At 35.9% G+C, this 20,912-nt stretch overlaps 1 protein-coding gene and 1 long non-coding RNA gene across 2 annotated transcripts in view; one reads left to right on the forward strand and one right to left on the reverse strand.

Annotated features, from left to right (window-relative positions):
* The window catches only part of Atf2 (activating transcription factor 2), a 91,642-nt gene that overhangs the window by 41,435 nt on the left and 29,295 nt on the right, over window positions 1–20,912 (reverse strand). The window contains 3 exon segments of the mRNA XM_059260715.1: window positions 10,673–10,742; window positions 10,916–10,967; window positions 20,735–20,810. Of these exon segments, the coding sequence (XP_059116698.1) occupies window positions 10,673–10,720 (48 nt within the window). The 5' untranslated portion in view covers window positions 10,721–10,742; window positions 10,916–10,967; window positions 20,735–20,810.
* On the forward strand, window positions 245–1,622 carry LOC131909248 (uncharacterized). The gene is made up of 2 exons (XR_009378807.1): window positions 245–369; window positions 1,444–1,622. It is a non-coding gene; the product is annotated as an uncharacterized LOC131909248 (long non-coding RNA).

Here is a 20,912-nt window from a genome sequence, read left to right on the forward strand (position 1 = left end):
TAAAGCATTTACTTGTAAACTCATCTTGGTATAAGTGGCACATTTAAAAAATTTTGATAAATGAAGTTATCAAAATTAAGAGGTAAAAACCCAGGAATTTTAACCTAGAATTTTTATTCACTAGTGTCCTCTGCTTGGATTAGTTTGGCCACAAATATCAAGGAACAATTGGAGCTGAAGGTGTAGTCTAGTGATAAAGTGCTATGTACAAGGCCTTAGGTGTGTTGCTTGGCAACAGCAACAATAATAACCCAAAACAACAAAAAACATAACCAACTAACCAAAATACTACAGATTAACACTGTCGGCTGTATAATGAGAAAATGAAAGCAAACTGTCTTAAGTAAAAAGGAGTGACTAGACAAAAACGTAAGTGTTATATATTCATAAACCCTACTACAAGATCCAAAGATCAAATTAACTATTAGTTACAAAGGGATTATTGGTATTATTTATATACATACACAGCAACGTTTTTAATGTGAAGGACAAAATACACTCAAATTAGTATCTAATACAGGTGAATCTGACCTTGGGAAATCATCTGAGAAATGTATATTTAACAAGAAACTTAGAGAGTCAGAGTGAAAAATCAATCTGGTTAAAATGAGAACATGTTTATATTTGAAGGATATGGGTTCTTTTTAAATAAATACTTAATATAGTAACTATTATATGATGAGATAAAATTTATGATTTATGTGACTTGTTTTTTAGACAAACCAACCAAGTTTTTTTAAGAAGAAACTTTGTAGAATAATGATAATAATATTACTGGCAATATTATCATATTGAATTAATACAATTTCTTCTAGACAAAGTCCAACTCCAATGCACAATACAACAGATATATACAAAATCCAAGTATTTCTCTCAATAAAAACAAGTGCTTGAGCATAATATCTCAATGAACAAGGTTGGAAGAAAGTGAAAAAAAGTTTTTTGGATAGGACCTTAGAAAGTTAGAAAAAGGGTAATGGGCAGATTGGAGGAAGGTGAACATGTAGCGTTCATAGTAAATTAACGTAAGTTCTAACAGCTGAGAAATTTCCAGGGCTTGGCCATGTCTTTTCACATTTTATTATTGGGGTGGGGTGAAGTGTTACACAGACTACAGTACCTATGCTGGGGTGGGGGTGGGTGGGGTAGGGTGGGGTGGGGGTGGTGTGTGTGTCAGAGGACTCTGTGTTGTTGGTTCTCTCCTTTCCATCTTTACATAGGGGTTCCAGGGATTGAACTAAGGTTGCCAGGCTTCTGTGACATGTGCTTTTATATGCTAAGTCATCTCTTACCAGAATTAACTTCCTAAGAATGGGCCATTCTGTGGTTTTATAGTTATTTTCATGCTATATTATTATTACTACTATTTAACTTTGTTAAATAGGTAGAAATAAGTTTTGATGTCATCAGGATAACAGCTCTTTTTGCTAACTCTTTCCTTAGTTGAAGAGGAACTCAACCAGGGAGTGGTGATGCACGCCTTTAATCCCAGCACTCAGGAGGCAGAGCCAGGTGGATCTCTTTAAGTTCAAGGCCAGCCTGGTCTACAGAGCAAGATTCAGGACAAGTACCAAAGCTACACAGAGAAACCCTGTCTCAATAAAACCAAAAGAGCAACTCTATTCAATAGCAAGAAGCTACTGATTGACACACATATACTTCCACTGTTGCTGTGGAACAATCCTTTTCTACACTATGAATATGTATGACTCTCATTGGTTAATAAAGAGCTGACAGGCCAGTAGCTGGGGAGGAAGCTAGGTGGGAAAGCCAAACTGAGAATGATGGGAAGGAGGGTGGAGTCAGAGGGGATGCCAGTGAGCTGCCCAGGAAGACATGTTAGAGGACAGGTAAAGCTACAAGCCACATGACAATGCAAAGATTAATAGAAATGGGTTAATACATTAAATGTAAGAGTTAGCTAGTAACAAGCCTGAGCTATGAGCCAAGCATTTACAAATCATATTCAGCCTCTGAGTTGGTGGTTGGGACAGGAAACATCTGTTTACATATGGTGTTCTAATGTGTGGCTGAAATTTCCACATAAAACCTAACCCACAAAGCTTTAAAAAGGATTCTAGAAATACATGAACGGAGTCAAGCTGGATTCTTGGTAGCTACCTTTTCTCTGGTGGCCTGTTTGCTTGCATTGAGCAGAGGCATGGATCCTTTAAGAGATGGCTTTATGGCTCGGTGCTAATAGCAAAAAACAGGAGGCTCTTTTAAGAGGCCCTGTTACCAAACAGTTATATGGTGTTTATGAGCAGCTGGCGGCATGCTACCCAGTGCTAGCTTTTTAGGGGGTAAACATGGCTCCTAGAGCTGGCGGTAAACTTACCTCTTCTGCCATGAGACTAGGCTCTCAGAGAACTGAGGGGGAGAAGCCAGCACCAGCACACCATGATCTAAGTTACACAACAGTTTTTTTTTCTCATTCAGATAGAAAAGGTTACAGATGCACAATAAGGACAGAATCAGACAAAAAGCCTCTAAACAGGTCAAAGTGTGTTTAAAAAATGTGCACACGCTTGGGAGAGAGAAGAAAAAGAATATATACAGTCTTAGATAAAAAAATAGTTTTAAAATAATAAGGTCCTTAAAAAAGAAATAGAGTAATAAAAAATATAAGCCATGTAAAGATGAAAAATATAGAGTCTGGATACTGTATGTTACTGTGTTGTCTTTAAACTTTTTGCCTATTAATGAAGAAATGATAACTGCTAAGAGACATTTGATTATGAAAGCTGCTAGATTAAACCAACCTCTATATTTTAAAAATATCCTGACTTCAAAATTTAAGTCAAAAGATAAGTTACTTTGGGAAAGAGGTTCTGCTTTTATTTCTACAGGAAATGACAGGCTTAAGAAAAATCAGGTTTTATCAAGGAAGCCCCCCCCACCTGAAAAATCTCCGATAGGAACGGATGGCCCAGATGATCCAACATTTCAGAGTGCCTGTTGCAGTTCTGTATCCAAAACAGCTTCAAGGCTGCTGGTTGAGATGATCCAGCCTCACAAAATATGCCAGTCAGGACTTGATCATAACCCTGAATTTTCTTAGGGTCCCCCAAAGATTACCAGCATCCCCAATCAACAGGAAGTAGTCTAGATAATTATGCCCACATTTCCAAAAATAAATTATTAATGTTTGTCCTTGTTTAGAGGTTAGTTACAAGTTGTGATTGGTCATGGTCAGAAAAAAAGCTAAACAAAGAAGTTAAATTCAAAAATCTCTTTCTAAAGGAAAAAAGGGGGAGATAACATAGAAATGATGATAAGAGGGTAGATTACTGAATCTACTTCAGTCCAAAAAACAACTATTAATTTTACATATTTTACATTAGTATGGATTTTGGTTTATTGATACAAATTTAAAGTTAATTTTGTTATACTGTATGTATATTTCTACTCTTGTTTAGGGTATTATGTTTATGCAGCTCATTTAAAAATTAAGAATTTAATATTTATTAAATTAAGAAATACAGATTAATAGTCATCTATAATAGCAAACTTATAGTCATGTTAGTTAGGATTTCAAATACAGAGATATATTTCAGATAAATAGGCAACACTTCAAAGACCTACAGAATATGGCATTTAAAATGTTTTAATAACTTAAGACATTTCTTGACAGTGAGACACATCTGTCCCTGGCAGCACCAATTATGCCAAAGAGGATGATGGGCACCGAAGAAACTCTATATGCAAGAAACTCTATATGCAATTTGTTTTCTTTATGGCAAAAGCTAGCTATGTGGGCAAAAAAACTGCCCTTGCCTCAATTGTTGATAGATACTGTCCAAACTGCACCAGCAGGATGCAAGAAAGTTGATTGCCAAGCTTTACCAAGACAAGGTAGAACAGGCCTTCAAAATTCCCTGCTTCATAGGAAAGTCTGTCAGATATGCTAGGCCTGTAGGCCAAAGTTGGATGCTCCAACATCACAGAAAAACTTCGGGTGACTGTCCAGACAGCCTGAAGTTCCTGTCATTAGGTAATATTTTTCACCCTTCTGAGGTCTTTGATGGAATTGAAGACTAAATAGTTATAACTATAGTTTTCCTAATTATGATAAAAAGGTAAATTAGATGTAAAACTTTAGTCACAAAGAAAATAGATAATAGAATATTTTCTCTAATTTTGCCAAATACAAATAAACTTGATATTATAACTGTAATTCTTACTTGATAACTGTTTTTACTGTATATAATCTTACTATGTTAAAGTTAAAACCTTTTTTTATTTAGACAAAAAGGGGGAAATGCTGTGGAATATTCCTTTATACTGTGAGAATATATGTCACTGTGGATAGTTTAATAAATACACTGCTTGGCCAATAGCTAAACAGGATAAAGTTAGGCAGGAAAGCCAAACTGATAATGATGGGATGAGGAAGGGCAGAGTCAGGGGAGACTTCAGCAAGCTGCTCAGGAAGTAAGAAATGCTAGAGGACAGGTAAAGCCATGAGCCACATGGCAATACACAGATTAATAGAAATTGGTTAATTTAAATGTAAGAATTAGCTAGTAACAAGCCTGAACTATCGGTCAAGCATTTATAATTCATATTCAGCCTCTGAGTTGGTTATTTGGGACGGGGCAGTCAGGACAGGAAATGTCTGTTTATACACTGAGACCTGGGCTAAGTATATATTGTATTTAATCTTCCTCTGAATCAGCTTATGGTGTACAATAATTTACCACAAAATATTTTCAATGCAAGTGACACCAAAGGCAAAGATATCACCAACAAGAGTATGTAAATTAATATTTTACTAAGTATCTGACTTTCTATCTTTTATTCAATTCAACAACACATCCCCTAAATACAAATGTAATTAATAGGAGTCTGTGCAATGTCTAAAAATTACCTAGGCATTTACAAAAAGACTGTGGTTAAGAATTTTCAAATAAACTCTCTGTGCTAATTTTTATAGGCCATTCTTAAGGTGATACTATCAATAAAGTATGTTTTAAAATGTGAAAATCTACTGGAAATTCTAAATTTAAATTAAGTATGCTAGAACAAAATTTGGATCATGCCATGTTTAGTGATGAGAAAAAAATAATTTTCACTATCATCACCAAATTGGTGTTTCTAACATCAATTACTGCAGGGAATGGTGGGTATATCTTTAAGCTAAACCTTTAAACACTAAAGGTTTAGAGGCAGGAGATCTCTGTGAGTTTGAAGCCTGAATAGTGAGTTCTAGGACAGCCAGGGCTACATAGTAAGACTCTATCTCAAAAAATAAAAATAATTAGTAGTACCTTTAACATCCTAAGAAATACTACTTAATATAAAGAGAATATGTCACTGCTGCTTTCAGCAAGATTAACACATGAAACTGATATTCACTGGGCTGTTTTGGTCATTGATAGTATATAACGTTAAATGTCTCACAGAATCATTGTCTAAAAATATGTAATACTCAAGATTGGAGTGTTTATGATGAAAAGAGTTCATTATTAATGAGACTAAACTATTAATGAAAGCAAAAGCTGAGTGAGCTTTTCTTTTCTTTTCTTTTCTTTTTGTATTGTGTGAATGTGTGGAAGTCAGAAGACAACTTGCAGGGATTGGTTCTCCTTCTACCATGTGGATTCTAGGGACTGAACTCGGGTCATCAGCCTTCAAGCAAATGTCTTTACCCATCTTTTCGGCCCAATATTTAACTATGTTTACATTTTATTTATTTATTTGGAGTGGAATCCAACCCAGGGAGTTGTGCACTCTAGGCAAGTGTTTTACCACTAGCTTCATTTCAGCCTTTGTTTTTTAAAGACAATGTCTTATGGTGGTCTTGAACTTGTGGTCTTCATGCTTTAGCCACTATGACTATTTATATATACAATGAGCTGATAATTCTAGTTCAAGAGCTTCAGCCAATATGTAAAATGATACGTATCACAATGCTACTTGTTATAATACTAGAAAACTAAGTAGATGACAGGACAAGCTCTAGCAAGAGAACACAGCCAACAATTGAAAACCATGTTTAGTCAGGCATGGTGGCTCACAGGTGCAACTCCCTAACATTTTTCAAATACTATACATTTAATGCTAGGGAATTCTCTTAAACAATTTCTTTCTTTCTTTTTTGTTTTGTTTTTCCAGACATGGTTTCTCTGTGCAACAGCCCTGGCTGTCCTGGAACTTGTTTTGTAGAGCAGGCTAGCCTCAAATTTACAGAGATCCGTGTGCGCCACCATGGCCAGCAAAACAATTTCTTATGATAACCATACAAACATATATTCTAATGTTCAACTATTGATTCTTTTTCTTCTATTTAAACAAATTTAAATACGACACTTTTTTTTTGGGTTGGTTTTTATTTTTTTTTTTTATTTTGTTTTTCAAGACAGGATTTCTCTGTGTAGCTTTAGAGCCTGTCCTAGAACTCACTCTGTAGACAAAGCTGGCCTCGAACTCACAGAAATCCACCTGCCTCATCTAGGTGCTGGGATTAAAGGTGTGTGCCACCACTGCCCAGCTCAAATACGATGGTTTTTATTAAAACAAAACAAAAAACAAAAAAAAAAAAAGAGAAAAAAAACCCCAGCACATGTAGAGCTGGGGTGTTGGCTTAGCCATAAAGAGTTACTTACTGCTCTTTACTGGCATCCATATTTACATAGCAGCTAACGGACCACCAATAACTCCAGTTCCAGGAGATCTGATGCTTTCTTTTGGTCTCTACAGACTGCAGCATGTACATGTTGCACATAATCTCAAGCAAACACATACACATAGAAATACATAAATTCTTTTCAAAAAGACTCTTTAAAAATAGTATGTATGAGTGCTAGGTGTGGCAGCCTATGCCTTTAATCCCAGCACTTGGGAGGCAGAGGTCAATGTCTGTGACTTTGAGGCCAATCTAGTCTATATTAGTGAGTCCCAGATCAGGCAAGGCTATATACAGTAAGACCCTGCTAAAGTCTAGGTGGAGGGTGGAGATGGCTTAGTGTCTAACAGTGCTTAATGCTCTTGGGAAGGGCCTGATTCAGTTCCTAGCATGCTGGATGGATTGGACCGCCTGTAACTCCAGCTCCAAGGAATCCAATGCACTCTTTTGGCTTTCATGGGCATTGCACTAACACCTCCCCTCCCCTCCCCCACATAATTAAAAGTAATACATTTCATTTTTTAAAAAAGTGTGTATTTATAAGGGATCACACACAAAATAACAGCAACCATTCTATTTTAAGCAGAAAAAGTTAGGGCTTATTTGAGGCCAAGTTTCCAAGAATGACTTCTAGAACAACATGGCAAAATTGGTTACTTTCCAAAAACTGCTTTTAGAAGCAATGTATTGGCTGTTATGGTTTAGAGCTCCAATGTCCCTCAAAGATCCAAAGGCTTCTTCTTCCCAGAGTAGGAGCATTGGGAGTGGTGGAACCTGAGTCATATGTGGGCCTTAGAGAGGTCCTGTAGCCATTTCAGCTGTGACTGTGAAGGGGCCTGGGTGCTTCTTCAGTCTTTGGCTTGTGATGGGAGTACTTAGTTTTGCTTCTGCCTTCCCCTGATATATTGCCTTGTTACAGGCCCCAATCAACTTGGTTAACTGACCATGGAGTAAAACCTTGAACATTCTGAGTTACCAGGGTAAAGTCTTTGTGCGAAGCCTGACAATTTGAGTTCTACACTGTGGACCCATATGGTAGAAGGAGAGATTGACTCCTCCAAGTTGTTCTCTGACCTCCACATGTGTACTATGAACACAGAGGTGCCTGCACACAGACACATACATAAGATAATTAACTACTCAGCTCTCTTCTTTATTTAACTTGGTACCAAATCCAAAAAATAAAAGTCAGTCTGAGTTATCAAGGTGTAAATCTAGTCAGTGGAAACTAAAATCAAACTCTTAAGTCTCAAAGAATTTTTAAGATTATACTTTTTACTCTTACTTAACTTTATAAAAATGCAGGTAAATGATAGTTCTAAATTGGATATTAAAAGTCTCTTTCTCCTTTGTCCACTGTTTCTACCAACCTAGTCTATCTTTCACCTTGACCATTATCGTCTTCTAATTTCCCTGCTTCACACTGCTCTGTGAATAAACCTATATATCTCATGTCCACAGAACTCTACAGGTAAGATTTTTCCCATCTCTCTGATCTCTTGCCAAGCTCCTCATTGGTCATCATACACTTCAGTCACAATAGAAACATGCAGTTTCTTCCGTACTTTCTTCATTTGACCGCTTGTCCAATCTGATCCAATTGTCACCTTACCATTAACACATTTCTACACCAATCTGCTTAAATAGCGTCTGGGCAGGGGAGCAAGATAGCTCAGTGTTTAATTGCATTTGCTATGCAAGCCTGGTGACCTGAATTCCATCCCCAGAAAGCACATACAGGTAGAGACAACCAAGTCTTTATGTCCAACTTCCACACATGCATATGACACACGTACCTCCCACAATAATGATAAATAAAAAGGAAAGTAAGGGGCTAGAGAAATATCTCATAGATTAATAACACTTGCTTCTCTTCCAGACAATCCAGGTTCTGCTCCTAGCATCCACATGGTGACTAACAATCTCTAACTCCAGTTGCTGGGTGATCTGACACCCTCTTCTTGCCTCTGCAAGTACCAGGTATGAACATGGCGCAGACTTACATGCAGGCTAAGCAACCATAGACATAAAAATTATATAATTATAAAAATAAAATCCAGCTCTACACCCCCCTTTCTTACTAGAGACTAAATGAACTTCACGCTAGGTAAATGGTCTACCACTGAGCTATATTGCCAACCTTCAGACAACTCAATTTTTAAAAACAGATAAAAGAATAGGTAAAACAACTTCATAGAACAATAAAGATATACAAATGGCTGATAAATACATCTTAGAAATGTGGCTATCTTTTCAATAGTCATCAAAGAAATGAGACAGCACAATGAGATACTAATCTATGCACAAGAAGATGAGTCAAATTTAAAAGAATGAGAACACCAAATGTTAACAAGAATATGGCATAATTAGACATCTAATAAATTATTGATGGGAACATAAAGTGGCCCATATGTTTTAGAAAGCAATCTGTAATTTCCTAAAATGATAAGCAAGGTTCTATCACATGATTCCATCATTACACTTCTGGTTGGTAATCCAACAGAAACCACAGCAATGGTTTTATTAACCACATAAACCACAGTACACATAAAGACTTGCATGCAAATTTCACTCATTTTATCTTTGGGAACTAAATTTGGAAATAAGACAGCTGCTAGATAAACTTTGGAATACAATTATCCAAATAAAGAAAAGAGGCTTATTTAGCTGCTCTAGAGGTTGGGAGGTCTAAAGTAGTATGATCTTAAACACTTCACAAAGGTCCCACTTCCAAATATGTTAACATACAACTTCAGAGGTTAAGTTTCCAATACATGAATTTCTGGGGGTATAATCAAATCTTAGCATCCCTGTTATGTGACCAACTATTTTCTTTATAAATTGCCAAGTATCTAAACTGCAGTATTAGTTAACAGTGATAGAAAGTAGGCAGACAATTGAAAACTCATATTTTGTTATGAAAGAATCCAGAAGAATGCACATACTCCATGAATCTGCTTGTACACAGTCTGGAGAGTACAATCAAGTTTGCAACAATAGAAGGCAGATCAGTAGTTGACAAAAATGAGAGAACTTAGAAATGGGTACAAGGAAATTTGGGAATGATGAGTCTGTTCACTATCATGACTGTGGTTAACAGTTCTCTGAACATATTTCCATATGACAAATCATAACACTCGTAAGGTGGTACCCCTTAGCAGATAAAAGGGTTTACTTCCAACCTGAGGACCCGCGTTTGATCCCCATAAACCCATCAGGTAGGAAAGGAGGGAAATGACGCCTACAAGCTGTTCTCTGACTTCCCCATTGCCATATGTGGCATGTGTGTGCCCACAGCAAATGTCCACAAACACACACAACATGCACACATCAACAAAATCAATAATTGTATTAAAAACAAAAGACAAAGCATCAAACCATGAACTATCAATAAGTTTATTGTTTGTCTATTACATTTCAACTTAAAGTATCAACTAAAAACAAATAAAAACCAATAAACTAGTTTAATGTCTATGACTTAACTCTCTACATATTAAAAATCGATTCTTCTTTAGTGTCTGTAGTTAAAAGATTAGGATAATGGTGAAGTAATTAATAATTTAATGTCCTATTAAAAATTAAAATATCATCTCAAAATGCTTCCACACATGCTTTGAATTAAAGATGTTAGACTTCAGAACATTAATAGATTAGTGATACTGTCTGAGGTAGGTATCACCTAGTTTTATAAAAGTTCAAATAAGTGAAACAATTTCTAAATACAGCAATATATTTTTCATTTCCAATGAGGTCATTTAGCAATGATTTTCAATGATTATAAATCAAATAGTATTCTTTTAAGTCTGGGGTTTCTGTCTATAATTCTGACCTTTACTGTAAGATGAACTACTTCTACTGGACCACACTGCCTCTTCTAGAACTAGGACTGATTATTAAAGAAAGAATTTTTAAATGTTTTTGTTTTCTTTTTAGCCTAATTCTAACCTTATAAAATCACTATAGTAAAGCCTTAATAACAATATATTCTAGAAATGATTTAATGAAAAAAGCATACAAGATCAATGTAAGTGCTGGATGTATTACCTGGCCACACCCAGGGGCAGTGCATAGAAAGGGTTTGTCATCACTCATATTCCACAGGTCCTTGTATTACCTGTAACAAAGCACAGGGAGTTAGGTGTTTGGGGGATGTTTTTGAATACAGAAGAATTTCAAATATAAATCTCAAGATCTGATTTCCACCAAATTTGCTAACTTTTCTATTTTAATGCAACATTTTTAACCCTGTCTTCTGTGGGAGCCCAGGTAAGAAAGCTGTTAACTTACTGTGAACTTGTATGGGGCAGAGTGCAGAATATTCTTCCCACAGGGTGTCTTTCTAGAAAGAATTGCATAAACTATGGTAAGTGAATGGACTTAAAAGCATGGAAGTGAAGGAAATGCCCTGGCATGACCAAAGACAGGTCGTAACACCAGGTGTATTCTCTCGCTGTACTTGTTTTTGCTTAAGCAACTGTAAACATCACCTCATGCTTTGCTTGCTTTAATAAAACAAGAGGTGCTTTGTTTGCAAGTGCAGGGGTCCCCCGGTTTGCCACACAGGTTTTGGAGTACCCTTCAATCTTCAGAGTCTTAGCTGCACTGGCCACAGAATAGCTTGACAATCTTCTACCTTTACTGTGAGAGTGGAAACATGCAACATGCAAAACCTATGCTACAGAAAGGATTAGAACATTGCCATCAGGTTCTTTTCTGGACAACAGTGTAAAAGTCATTCAAAAAGAACAAATTCCACACACTAGGCAGCCTTCCAAGGGTCAGACTGCAGAAGTCATGCAGCGAGATATCTATCTCTACACTGAAATTCTTGTCAAGTATTTTTCTATTTATTGGCTAAATATGTTTTGTCTGGATGTCCTTCTAAAACATCAATTAATTATAAACAAACTATTAATTCCCTTCCTAATGTTACTTTTTCATGTGTGCAAAGTACTAGGGCAAACTCTCAAAGGGAAATACAATATAAAAGCAAACTACATTTTGACCTCTAGGCACCTCTTCTCCCAGCAGAAGAGCTAAGATAACATGGTGTGAGGGTATTTTCCAGGACCTCTTGCAGACAGAAAACTGAAAATGTTCAAGTCCTTAATATATAATGGTATAACATTTGCATACAGTGAAAGTCCATCTGTAGTCAAATTAACTAAAAGACAGAGAGGGAATATATAAATTAATAAAATTACAAATGAAAAGGGGACATCACAACAGACACCAAGGAAATTCAGAGAATCCTAAGTATATACTTAAAAAAAATATGCAGTCCACCAATCTGGAAAACCTAAAAGAAATGGATGAATTTCTTGATGTATATGACCTGCCAAAGTTAAACCATGATTAAAAAAGCAATTTAAACAAATCCATTACCCCCAGTGAAATAGAAGCAACAACTGAAGTCTAATAACCAAAACAAACCAACAAGCAAAAAACTAAAACAAAAAAAGTCCACGGCCAGATAGATTCACAAAGAATTTTACCAGACCTTCAAGAAGTAATGTCAACATTCCTCAAATTATTCCACAAAACAGAAACTAAAAGAACAATTCCTAATTCTTTTTGTAAGGCCACTGTTACACTAATACCAAAACCACACAAATATAGCACAAAAAAAGAATACACACCCATATTCATTAGGAATATAGATGCAAAATTTTTCAGTAAAAGTACTTGCAAACCAAATCCAAGAACACATCAAAAATATTATCTACCATGATCAAGTTGGCTCCATCCCAGAGAAGCAGGGATGTTTCAAAATATTACACTGATAAACATAATGCACTATATAAACACACTGAAAGATAAAAACCACATGATCATCTCATTAAATGCAGAAAAGACCTTTGACAAACTCCAATACCACTTCATAATGAAAGTCCTGGAGAGACTAGAGATACAAGGGACATGTCTCAACATAATAAAAGCAATTTAGAGAAAGCCCATAGTCAGTATCAACCTCAACAGATGAAAACATAAAACATATCCAATAAACTTAGGAACAAGACAAGGATGCCCACTCTCTCCATACCTATTCAATACAGTACTTAAGTCTAAGCTAGAGCAATGAGAGATCAAGGGGGATACAAACAGGAAAAGAAGTCCAATATCTTTATTTGCGGATTATATAATTTTATATATAAAAGACTCTAAAAACTCCCACGAGGAAAACTTAGAGCTGAAAAATACTTTCAGCAAAATAGCAAGAAACAAAACTAAAACAAAAATCAGTAGTTTTCTTATATACAAATGACAGACTGAGAAAGAAATCAGGGAGACAGTACCTTGAAAGACAGCCTCAAAAAATAAAATAAAGTATCTTGGGATAACTCTAACCAAGTAAGTGAAAGACCTGTATAATAAAAACTTAAAAGAAACTGAAGATACTAGATGATGGAAAGATCTCTCATGTCACAGATTGGTAGGATTAATATTGTGATAATGGCCTCCTACCAAAAGCAATCTACAGATTCAGTACAATCCCCATAAAAATTCCAACACAATTCTTCACAGAAGCTAAAAAAAAAAAAAAAAAAAACAAATCTTCAAGTCCTATGGAAACACAAAAGACCCAGGATAGCTAAATGAATCCTGAATAATGAAAGTGCTAGAAGTATCACAATCTCAGATTTCAAGTTGTATTATAGAGCTATCGGGAAAAAAAAAAAAAAAAAACAACAACAACAAAAAAAAACAGCATAGTACTGACATTAAAAACAGACAGGTTGACTAATGGAATTGAAGACCCAGACATAAATCCACACACCTATGAACACACCTGATTTTTGACAAAAGGAAAAAAAAAAAAGCCAAAAATACACATTGAAGCAAAGATAGTATCTCCAATAAATGATGCTGGTCAAACTGGATGGCTAAGTGTAGAAGACTGAAAATAGATCCATAGCTATCTGCATAAAACTCGACTCCAAATGGATCAAGGACCTCCACTTAAGACCAGGTATCCTGAATCTGATAGAAAAGTGGAGAATAGGCTTGAACTTACTGGCACTGGAAAGGACTTTCTGAATAGGACACAGGCACTAAGACCAACAATTAATAATAAACAGAACCTTATGAAGATGAAAAAGACACCTCATTTGAACAAAGCAGCAGCCTACAGAATGGGAAAAGATCTTTATCAATTGTATAGCTGATACAGGGTTAATATGTATGGATAAGTATCTAAAATATATAATGAACTAAAAAAAACTGAACACCAAGAAAACAACAAGTAAAAACTAGGGTACAAAACTAAGCAGAGGTCTCAGAAGATGAAACACGAATGATTGAGAAACACTTAAAGAAATGTTCAACCCTCTTTTAGATTTCATCTTACCCTAGCCAGAATGGCTATGACCAATAAAACAAATGACAGCTCACGCTGATAAAGATGTGGGGTAAGGGGGAACACTCCTATATTGCTGGTGGAAATGCAAACTTGGACAGCCACTATGAAAATCAGTGTGGTAGTACCTCAGGAAGCTGGGAATCAATCTACCTCTCAAAATCCAGCTATACTACTCTAGGACATATACCCTATTACAGAGGACTTACTCATCCACGTTCTTTACTGTTCTATTCATAATGGCCAGAAATTAGAAACAGCCTAGATATCCATCAACTGATGAATACGTAATGAAAATGTAACACAATACACAGTAGAATATTAATCAGCTGTTATGGAAAAAAACTATCCTGAGTGAGGTAATCCCAAAAGATAAATACTGCATGTATGTTTTCTATTCTATATTGATATTAGCACTTAAGCTTTCAAAATGTGTGCTATAATCTAAATAACCACAGAGGGTAGGTACCTAGTAAAGGGAGGTGGTCTTTCCAAGGAAGGGGAAATAGAATATATTGTTATGAAAAGATAAAGGGGAAACTAAAATAGGAAGACTAAGTAGGGAGGGTGGGAGAGAAAGGTAGGAAATATGGGGAGGTACAGCTAATACTAAAGGCCATTAGAAAAACCATATGGAAACTTATTAATGCAGAAGTGTCCTAAAATACATACATGAAAGGAATCTAAATAGAGTCACCAAATAATAGGGGAGACAGTGCCCCATCTAGACATCATATGCCACTAAGTACAACTTCCAATGCCAGGAAAGGGTTACATCTTGTTTAGTCATAGCCTAAAGGAGCCCCATGGAAACCCCTCAACATCACAGGCTATTTACACAGCTATTGTCTGCTCTCTACAACCTGATGGTGAGATCCTATTACTGCAGACATTTACACGTTTGTTACATGTTGTGTACAACATTTACACAAACATGGAGAAGTCAAGCTGGTGTCTAACAAGAAAGGGGTGTGCTTCACCCCTACTGACGAGTGTTCACTGTACAAAACAACCTGGTATGTTGGCACATAACCTCAGTGCTAGGCAGAGGGGTGGGCAGAAGGTAGGAGGATCACTCAGAGATTCAATGCCAGCCTGGGCTACATAGTGAGGCTTGGTCTGAAAAACAAAGCTAAGAACAATGGATAATATTAGAAAAACTCCAGTGGAAAAACAGACAACATGCAAGAAGACATGGTTATTACTGAGAAAAGGGCTACAAACTGAGGTCAAATTTTAAAACAAATGAAGAATGCCCTTAGTAGGCGCATCAAGAGACTCGACAGAACTAAGGAAGGAAGCAGTGAGCTTGACTGAGGACAGGCCAATACAGCATTCAGAACTGAAATCTAAAGAAAAATCCCAACCAAGGATAGAACATGCAAGAACTGTGGGAAGAAGTAGCAAACGCCAGGCACGGTGGCTCCATCTGCAATCTTAGCACCTGGGAGGCTAGGGCAGGGTTCTCCTTGCCATATCTTCAAGGCTTGCCTGGGCTACCTACTGAGTTTAGGTCTGTGTAGACTACAAGTGAGAACTTGGAGAACTTGTTTCATTAAATAAACAAACAAATAAGACATGTTTTAGTTAATAACAGCTGGGTTTTTTATCAAGATACAACACCACAGACTCTGGAAGCTCAGAAAAGCAGCAGCAAAAATTAAGACCTCAGCATATTATATTCAAAATGCAAGAAAATTAAGCTAAGAAAAAAATATCTTGCCAGGTGTGTTGGTGCTGGCATTTAATCCCAGCACACAGGAAGCAGAGGCAGGTGTATCTCTGAGCTTGAGGCCAGCCTGGTCTACAGAGCTAGTTCCAGGACAGCCAGAGCTACACAGAGAAATCCTGTCTGGGGGAAGGGGGGGGGGGGAGTAAAGAAAGAAAAAAATGCTTTGAAGGCAGATCAAAAATTGAGAGCAAATACTGATGGTCTACAGAATATTTTGTATGTTTCACCCTGTCCAAATACACATATTGTGTGTGCGTGTGCGCGCGCGTGCGTATGTGTATGTCTTTACAGTAAGATAAATATATTTTCTTAGAAGGATTTGGTACATAAAAGGGTCTTAACAAACAATAAATATTCATTTTTTCCCAATCTGTACCTTTTACTACAGTGCCCCACAAAACAAATCCTAAAGCATATACATAACCTGTTTATGATATATAAATCCCAAAGGTAGCATAAAATGAGGGTCATAAAGCAACCGTCATTAAATGATTTCCCCCTAGTCATGAAAAGACTTTCTCCTTAGTAATAAAAAGGTTACGGGACAAAATGCTGACAGACCAAACAAGTACTATTTTCATAATTATGATTTACAGAGTGAATAATTCAATTATACAACAGGATTTTAGTTCATCAAACATCTTCTTGCAACAGTTGATAAAATATGACTGCAAATTCTTTGCAGCTCTCCTCATATCAAGAGTTTATGTTTCTTCCCTTGAATCTAGGTGGGTTTATAACTACTTCATCTAACAGTGTCATAGAAATGACAAAAGGCTAGGTCACAAGTCCTACACTCTCTGCCTTAGTCATCTAGAACTTGCTTGTTCTTCAAACTCTACTGCTCAGGTCACTCTAGGTCAGCATCCTAACATCATGACAGAAGAAACCATTCAAACCTCCCATCTGGAGATTTAGCCATCAAGAAACAGAGGCAAGTCATCTTACTGCACCATGTCAACTGCTTGGCCTAGTCAATCTGTGAGTACTGGTTTTTTACAACTAGGTTTAGAATATTTCTGTATATTTATCATTTATCTCAAAAACACATCCTTTTAGAGCTTCTTAAAATTTTTACAAAGCAGGACTGGAGAGATACAGTAAGGCAAAAGGTGATTTTTGTTTGTCTGGCTCAACAGAATAAGATGGTTGAATTCTCCTATTTACTTCTCAGGTTCAGCTTATTGTGATTCATACTTAAGCAGCTTATGGAGAAACTCCTACTTGTATATTTTTAAAGAATAAAAGCAAAAAAAAAACACGACAATTAACAAATTAGTATTATTATGTCAATGGCTTTTACTGCAGAGTCTAAAAAGAACATTTAGGACCCATACTGGTCCTTGAACAACTTTATAGGAATTGACAATACAATCTATTTTAAAAAAAAAAATCACTCTCAGAAAGAAGCAGATGTGGTAGAATTTTAAGATATACATTGTTAGAATAAGAAAGTTTCCCTCAGTATATACTGTTCTAGGAAGTTTTATTTGTTTTGTTTTTGAAACAAAGTTTCATGTAGACTAGGACAGCTAGTTAAGTACCTGATGCTAACAGATTATTTTACTTAAGTATATGATTTTTTTTCTTTCCTTTTTTTTGAGGCGGGGTAGGGGGTAGGTGGGGGAGACACTATGTAGACCAGGCTGGTCTAGAACTCAAGAAATCTGCCTGCCTCCCAAGTCTGGGATTAAAGGTGTGTGACACCACGTCTGATCATTATGTTTATTTTTAATTTGATTTTTTTTGAGAATTCAAACCAAATACTATATTTATATCACCCCCTCCCTACATCCCCTCCAATTCCTCCTGTTCACTCCTTCAATTTTTTATTTTTTTAATGTAGTCAATCACACTGAATGATTCTCAGTTGATAAACCAACTGGAATGTTTGGAGAAATCCTATTTTGGAGATATACATCTCCTGATTTTATTTGCTAATATTTTGTTTTATATTTATGTTCATCAGAAATAATCTTATTATGTGTTATTTTGTGATGGTTTTATAATTAGAGTTGGGACATATTAATTCTTTTTTAACTTTCTAAAATAACCTATATAAAAGCTTGTATTAGAGCTGGAGAGTTGGCACTTGCTGTTCTCCCAGAGGACCCAGGTTCGATTCCCAGCACCCACATGGCAACTCAAACCATCTATAACTCCAGTCCAAGGGAATCTGATGCCCTTGTCTGGCTTCTGTAGGCACATCGGGCATGCATGTGATGCATATACATACATACATACATGCAGATAAAACACTCATTCACATAAAATAATATATCTTTAGAAAAAAAGTGTATATTTGAAATAATTCACCAGTGAAGCTTTCTGGGCCTGGGGATTTCTAGTGGGGAGGTTTTAATTCATAAATTCAGTATCTTTAAATAGATACTATCTAAAACACTTATATTAGGTTTATTTTCGAGGAATTTCCCATCTACGCTTCAAATACATTCACCTAACTATTAATAACATTCTCTCACCTTTTTCCATGTCCATTAGATGCATGGTGATATCCTTTTAAATTAATAATGTTGCTAGCTTTTTTGTTTTTCTTAATACATTTTCCTAAGAGGTTAATTACTTCCTTACTTTAAATTTTTGGCTATATCCATTTGCTCCATTATATCCCTGTTGTCTATTTACCCAATTCCATTGTTATACTAAGTCGAATATATAAAAATAAAAAGTAAACTGCCATCTGAAAACAAAAACCTCAAACCCTAGAACAAACTATATTTTCACAAGTACTTAAGACAGTCTAGATAAATGGGAGCTATACCATGTTCATACACTGTAAGAGCCTATGAGACGGTAGTTCTTCTCTAAGTAATCTCTTTCAGATCAAGGTCAGTCCCAACCAAAATCTCAGCAGGTTTGGGGGGGAGGGGAGACAAAGAGGAAGGAAGGGAGGGAGGGAGAAAAAACTCTGATTTTAAGATTTATAAAGGGCAAAGGTAATCCTGAAGACATATAATCAAGCTATAGAATTTAGAAAAATCAGATATTATATCAAGATCCACTCTAATACAGCAATAATTAAGACAGGGTGTTTATCAGTCAAACTATAAAATATAAAGCAATGGGAAAGAATTGAGTCCACAAATAGACCCACGCATAAGATCACCTGATTTGTACAAAGGTTTCAATCTTGACTAATTTCAGTGGGAGAAGAAATGACTTTATCCAAATTTGGTTCTACAAATTTTCTATCAATAGTATTTGACTTAACTAGTAGCTTAGGATATACCCTTTACAACTCTGGCTAATTAATCTTTTAGGTAAATGTTTCCAAAAGCATACTCTACAAGGATATTAGTAGTTATAGAAAATATCTACATCCAAATAAATTTAGGAAATGTTGTATATGGGTTTCATTTTTCTAAGTCCTTTGAGAGTCTTTAATGCTATGTTAAATCAAAAAAAAAAAAACCAAAACCCATGGATTCAACCTTTTGCCATCTCACATTACACAAATCAAGTCACAGAGATGAGTTAGAATATGGTAACGATCTTCATGACTTTGATATAGGCAAGTTTCTCTCTTGTTTTACTTGACATTTGTGAGTGTCTTGCCTACATGTATGTGCAATGTGTGTGTGTGGTGCCTGTAGACACCGAAAGAGAGCACCAGATCCCTGGAGTTACAGGCAGCTGTGAGCAGCCATCTGGGTGTTGGGAACACAACCTGGATTCTTCCGAAGAACAAGTACTTTTCAGTGCGGATCCAACTTTGTAGCCCTAAAAGTTTCTTTAAAAGAACCCAAAAAGCAATGTTCAGAAAGAAAAAGATTGACAAAACAAAACTCTACAAAGTGTATTTTGGTCTATTTATACTTCCATACCAAGCAAAACCAAAATAGTACACCTAAGAAATAAGATAAAAATATACAGGTACCTTCATCCATACACGTGTGTTCCAGAAAAACCTTCTAAATCTGAGATGGTTCCATACCATCAAAGAATCATTTTTTTAAAAATCACTGGAGACAGAGAATTCAAAGAAAACTAGCCAGAACTACATAGTGAGACCCTGCCCCAAAACAACAACACAACCACAATATTAGGAGAAAATTGATGTCACCTTTACAGTGTTTAGATCAAGCTGACAACACATATCAGTTGAACAACAGAATTGAAATAAAATAATTGCAGAGGATAAAGAAGTGGTGTTAGAGCTGAATCTAGTAAAACTTCTTTATCCCAAGTACAAAAAAAAAACCCCAAAACCCACAAAACATATGAAACAATCTCTATCTAGCAAGCAATCAGCCCCAGCCAATACATGTTAACATTTATTAAGACACTAATCCAGTCTTTTCAACAAGTAAAATTCATTGGGAAAGAGGAAGAGCAGAGGGAGGAACTTTTTAAGCTTAAATGAACATCTAATAGATATACTACCCAACAATCTTGATCCTGATTCAAATATAACTATAAAAAGACATTTTTGGGTCAAGATTACTTTGCTTTTCTGCAGAATTTCCACTTAAAGACTCAGATTAACCCTTTTAACAACTTATAGCTTGCTTTTTTAAAGCAGGGCACTGGTGTGATCTCATGATCCTAGTACTTGGTAAACTGAACCAAGAGGACTTGAGTATATGACATTTTGTAACTGTTATTTGATATTTCAACACTTTCCTAACATAACAAGAACTCATTTTAGAGGACATTAAAACCATAAAACATGTATTTGGATAATCTTTTTCATTGGTTTGCTTTGTTTGAGATAGGGTGTCGCTACCGTAGCACAGGCCTTCATCCTTAATCTTGGGGTGGGTCCTGTCTCTGTAATGAGATTATAGACCTGTGCTACTACAACAGTTATTTTAATGCTCTTAAATCAATAATTCAGAAATGAGTACGAACTGAAAAACATACTTATAAGATGCTTCAGATTTAGGGAAAAAGCATTGAAATATGCATCTAGTAGATATAACTTATGAAAAATAAGTTTCATAGCTTATATTATGAAACATGGCTCAAAATATTAACTATTGTATCATGCACTTACCTGGCAGAATTCACATGTAACTTGAATTTCATTAAGTTAAACAGCTTATCATGTCCTCTGTTTCATGGCAAAGATACTGAAAACAAAATGGTTTCACACTGTTACAAATAGCACTGAAGCACTTCTTGAAATACATTGATTTTGAAAATGAAAGTACTCGATCACTCTCAACACTATT

The sequence above is a fragment of the Peromyscus eremicus genome, chromosome 4 (genome assembly GCF_949786415.1).
Source record: "Peromyscus eremicus chromosome 4, PerEre_H2_v1, whole genome shotgun sequence".
NCBI lineage: Eukaryota > Metazoa > Chordata > Mammalia > Rodentia > Cricetidae > Peromyscus > Peromyscus eremicus.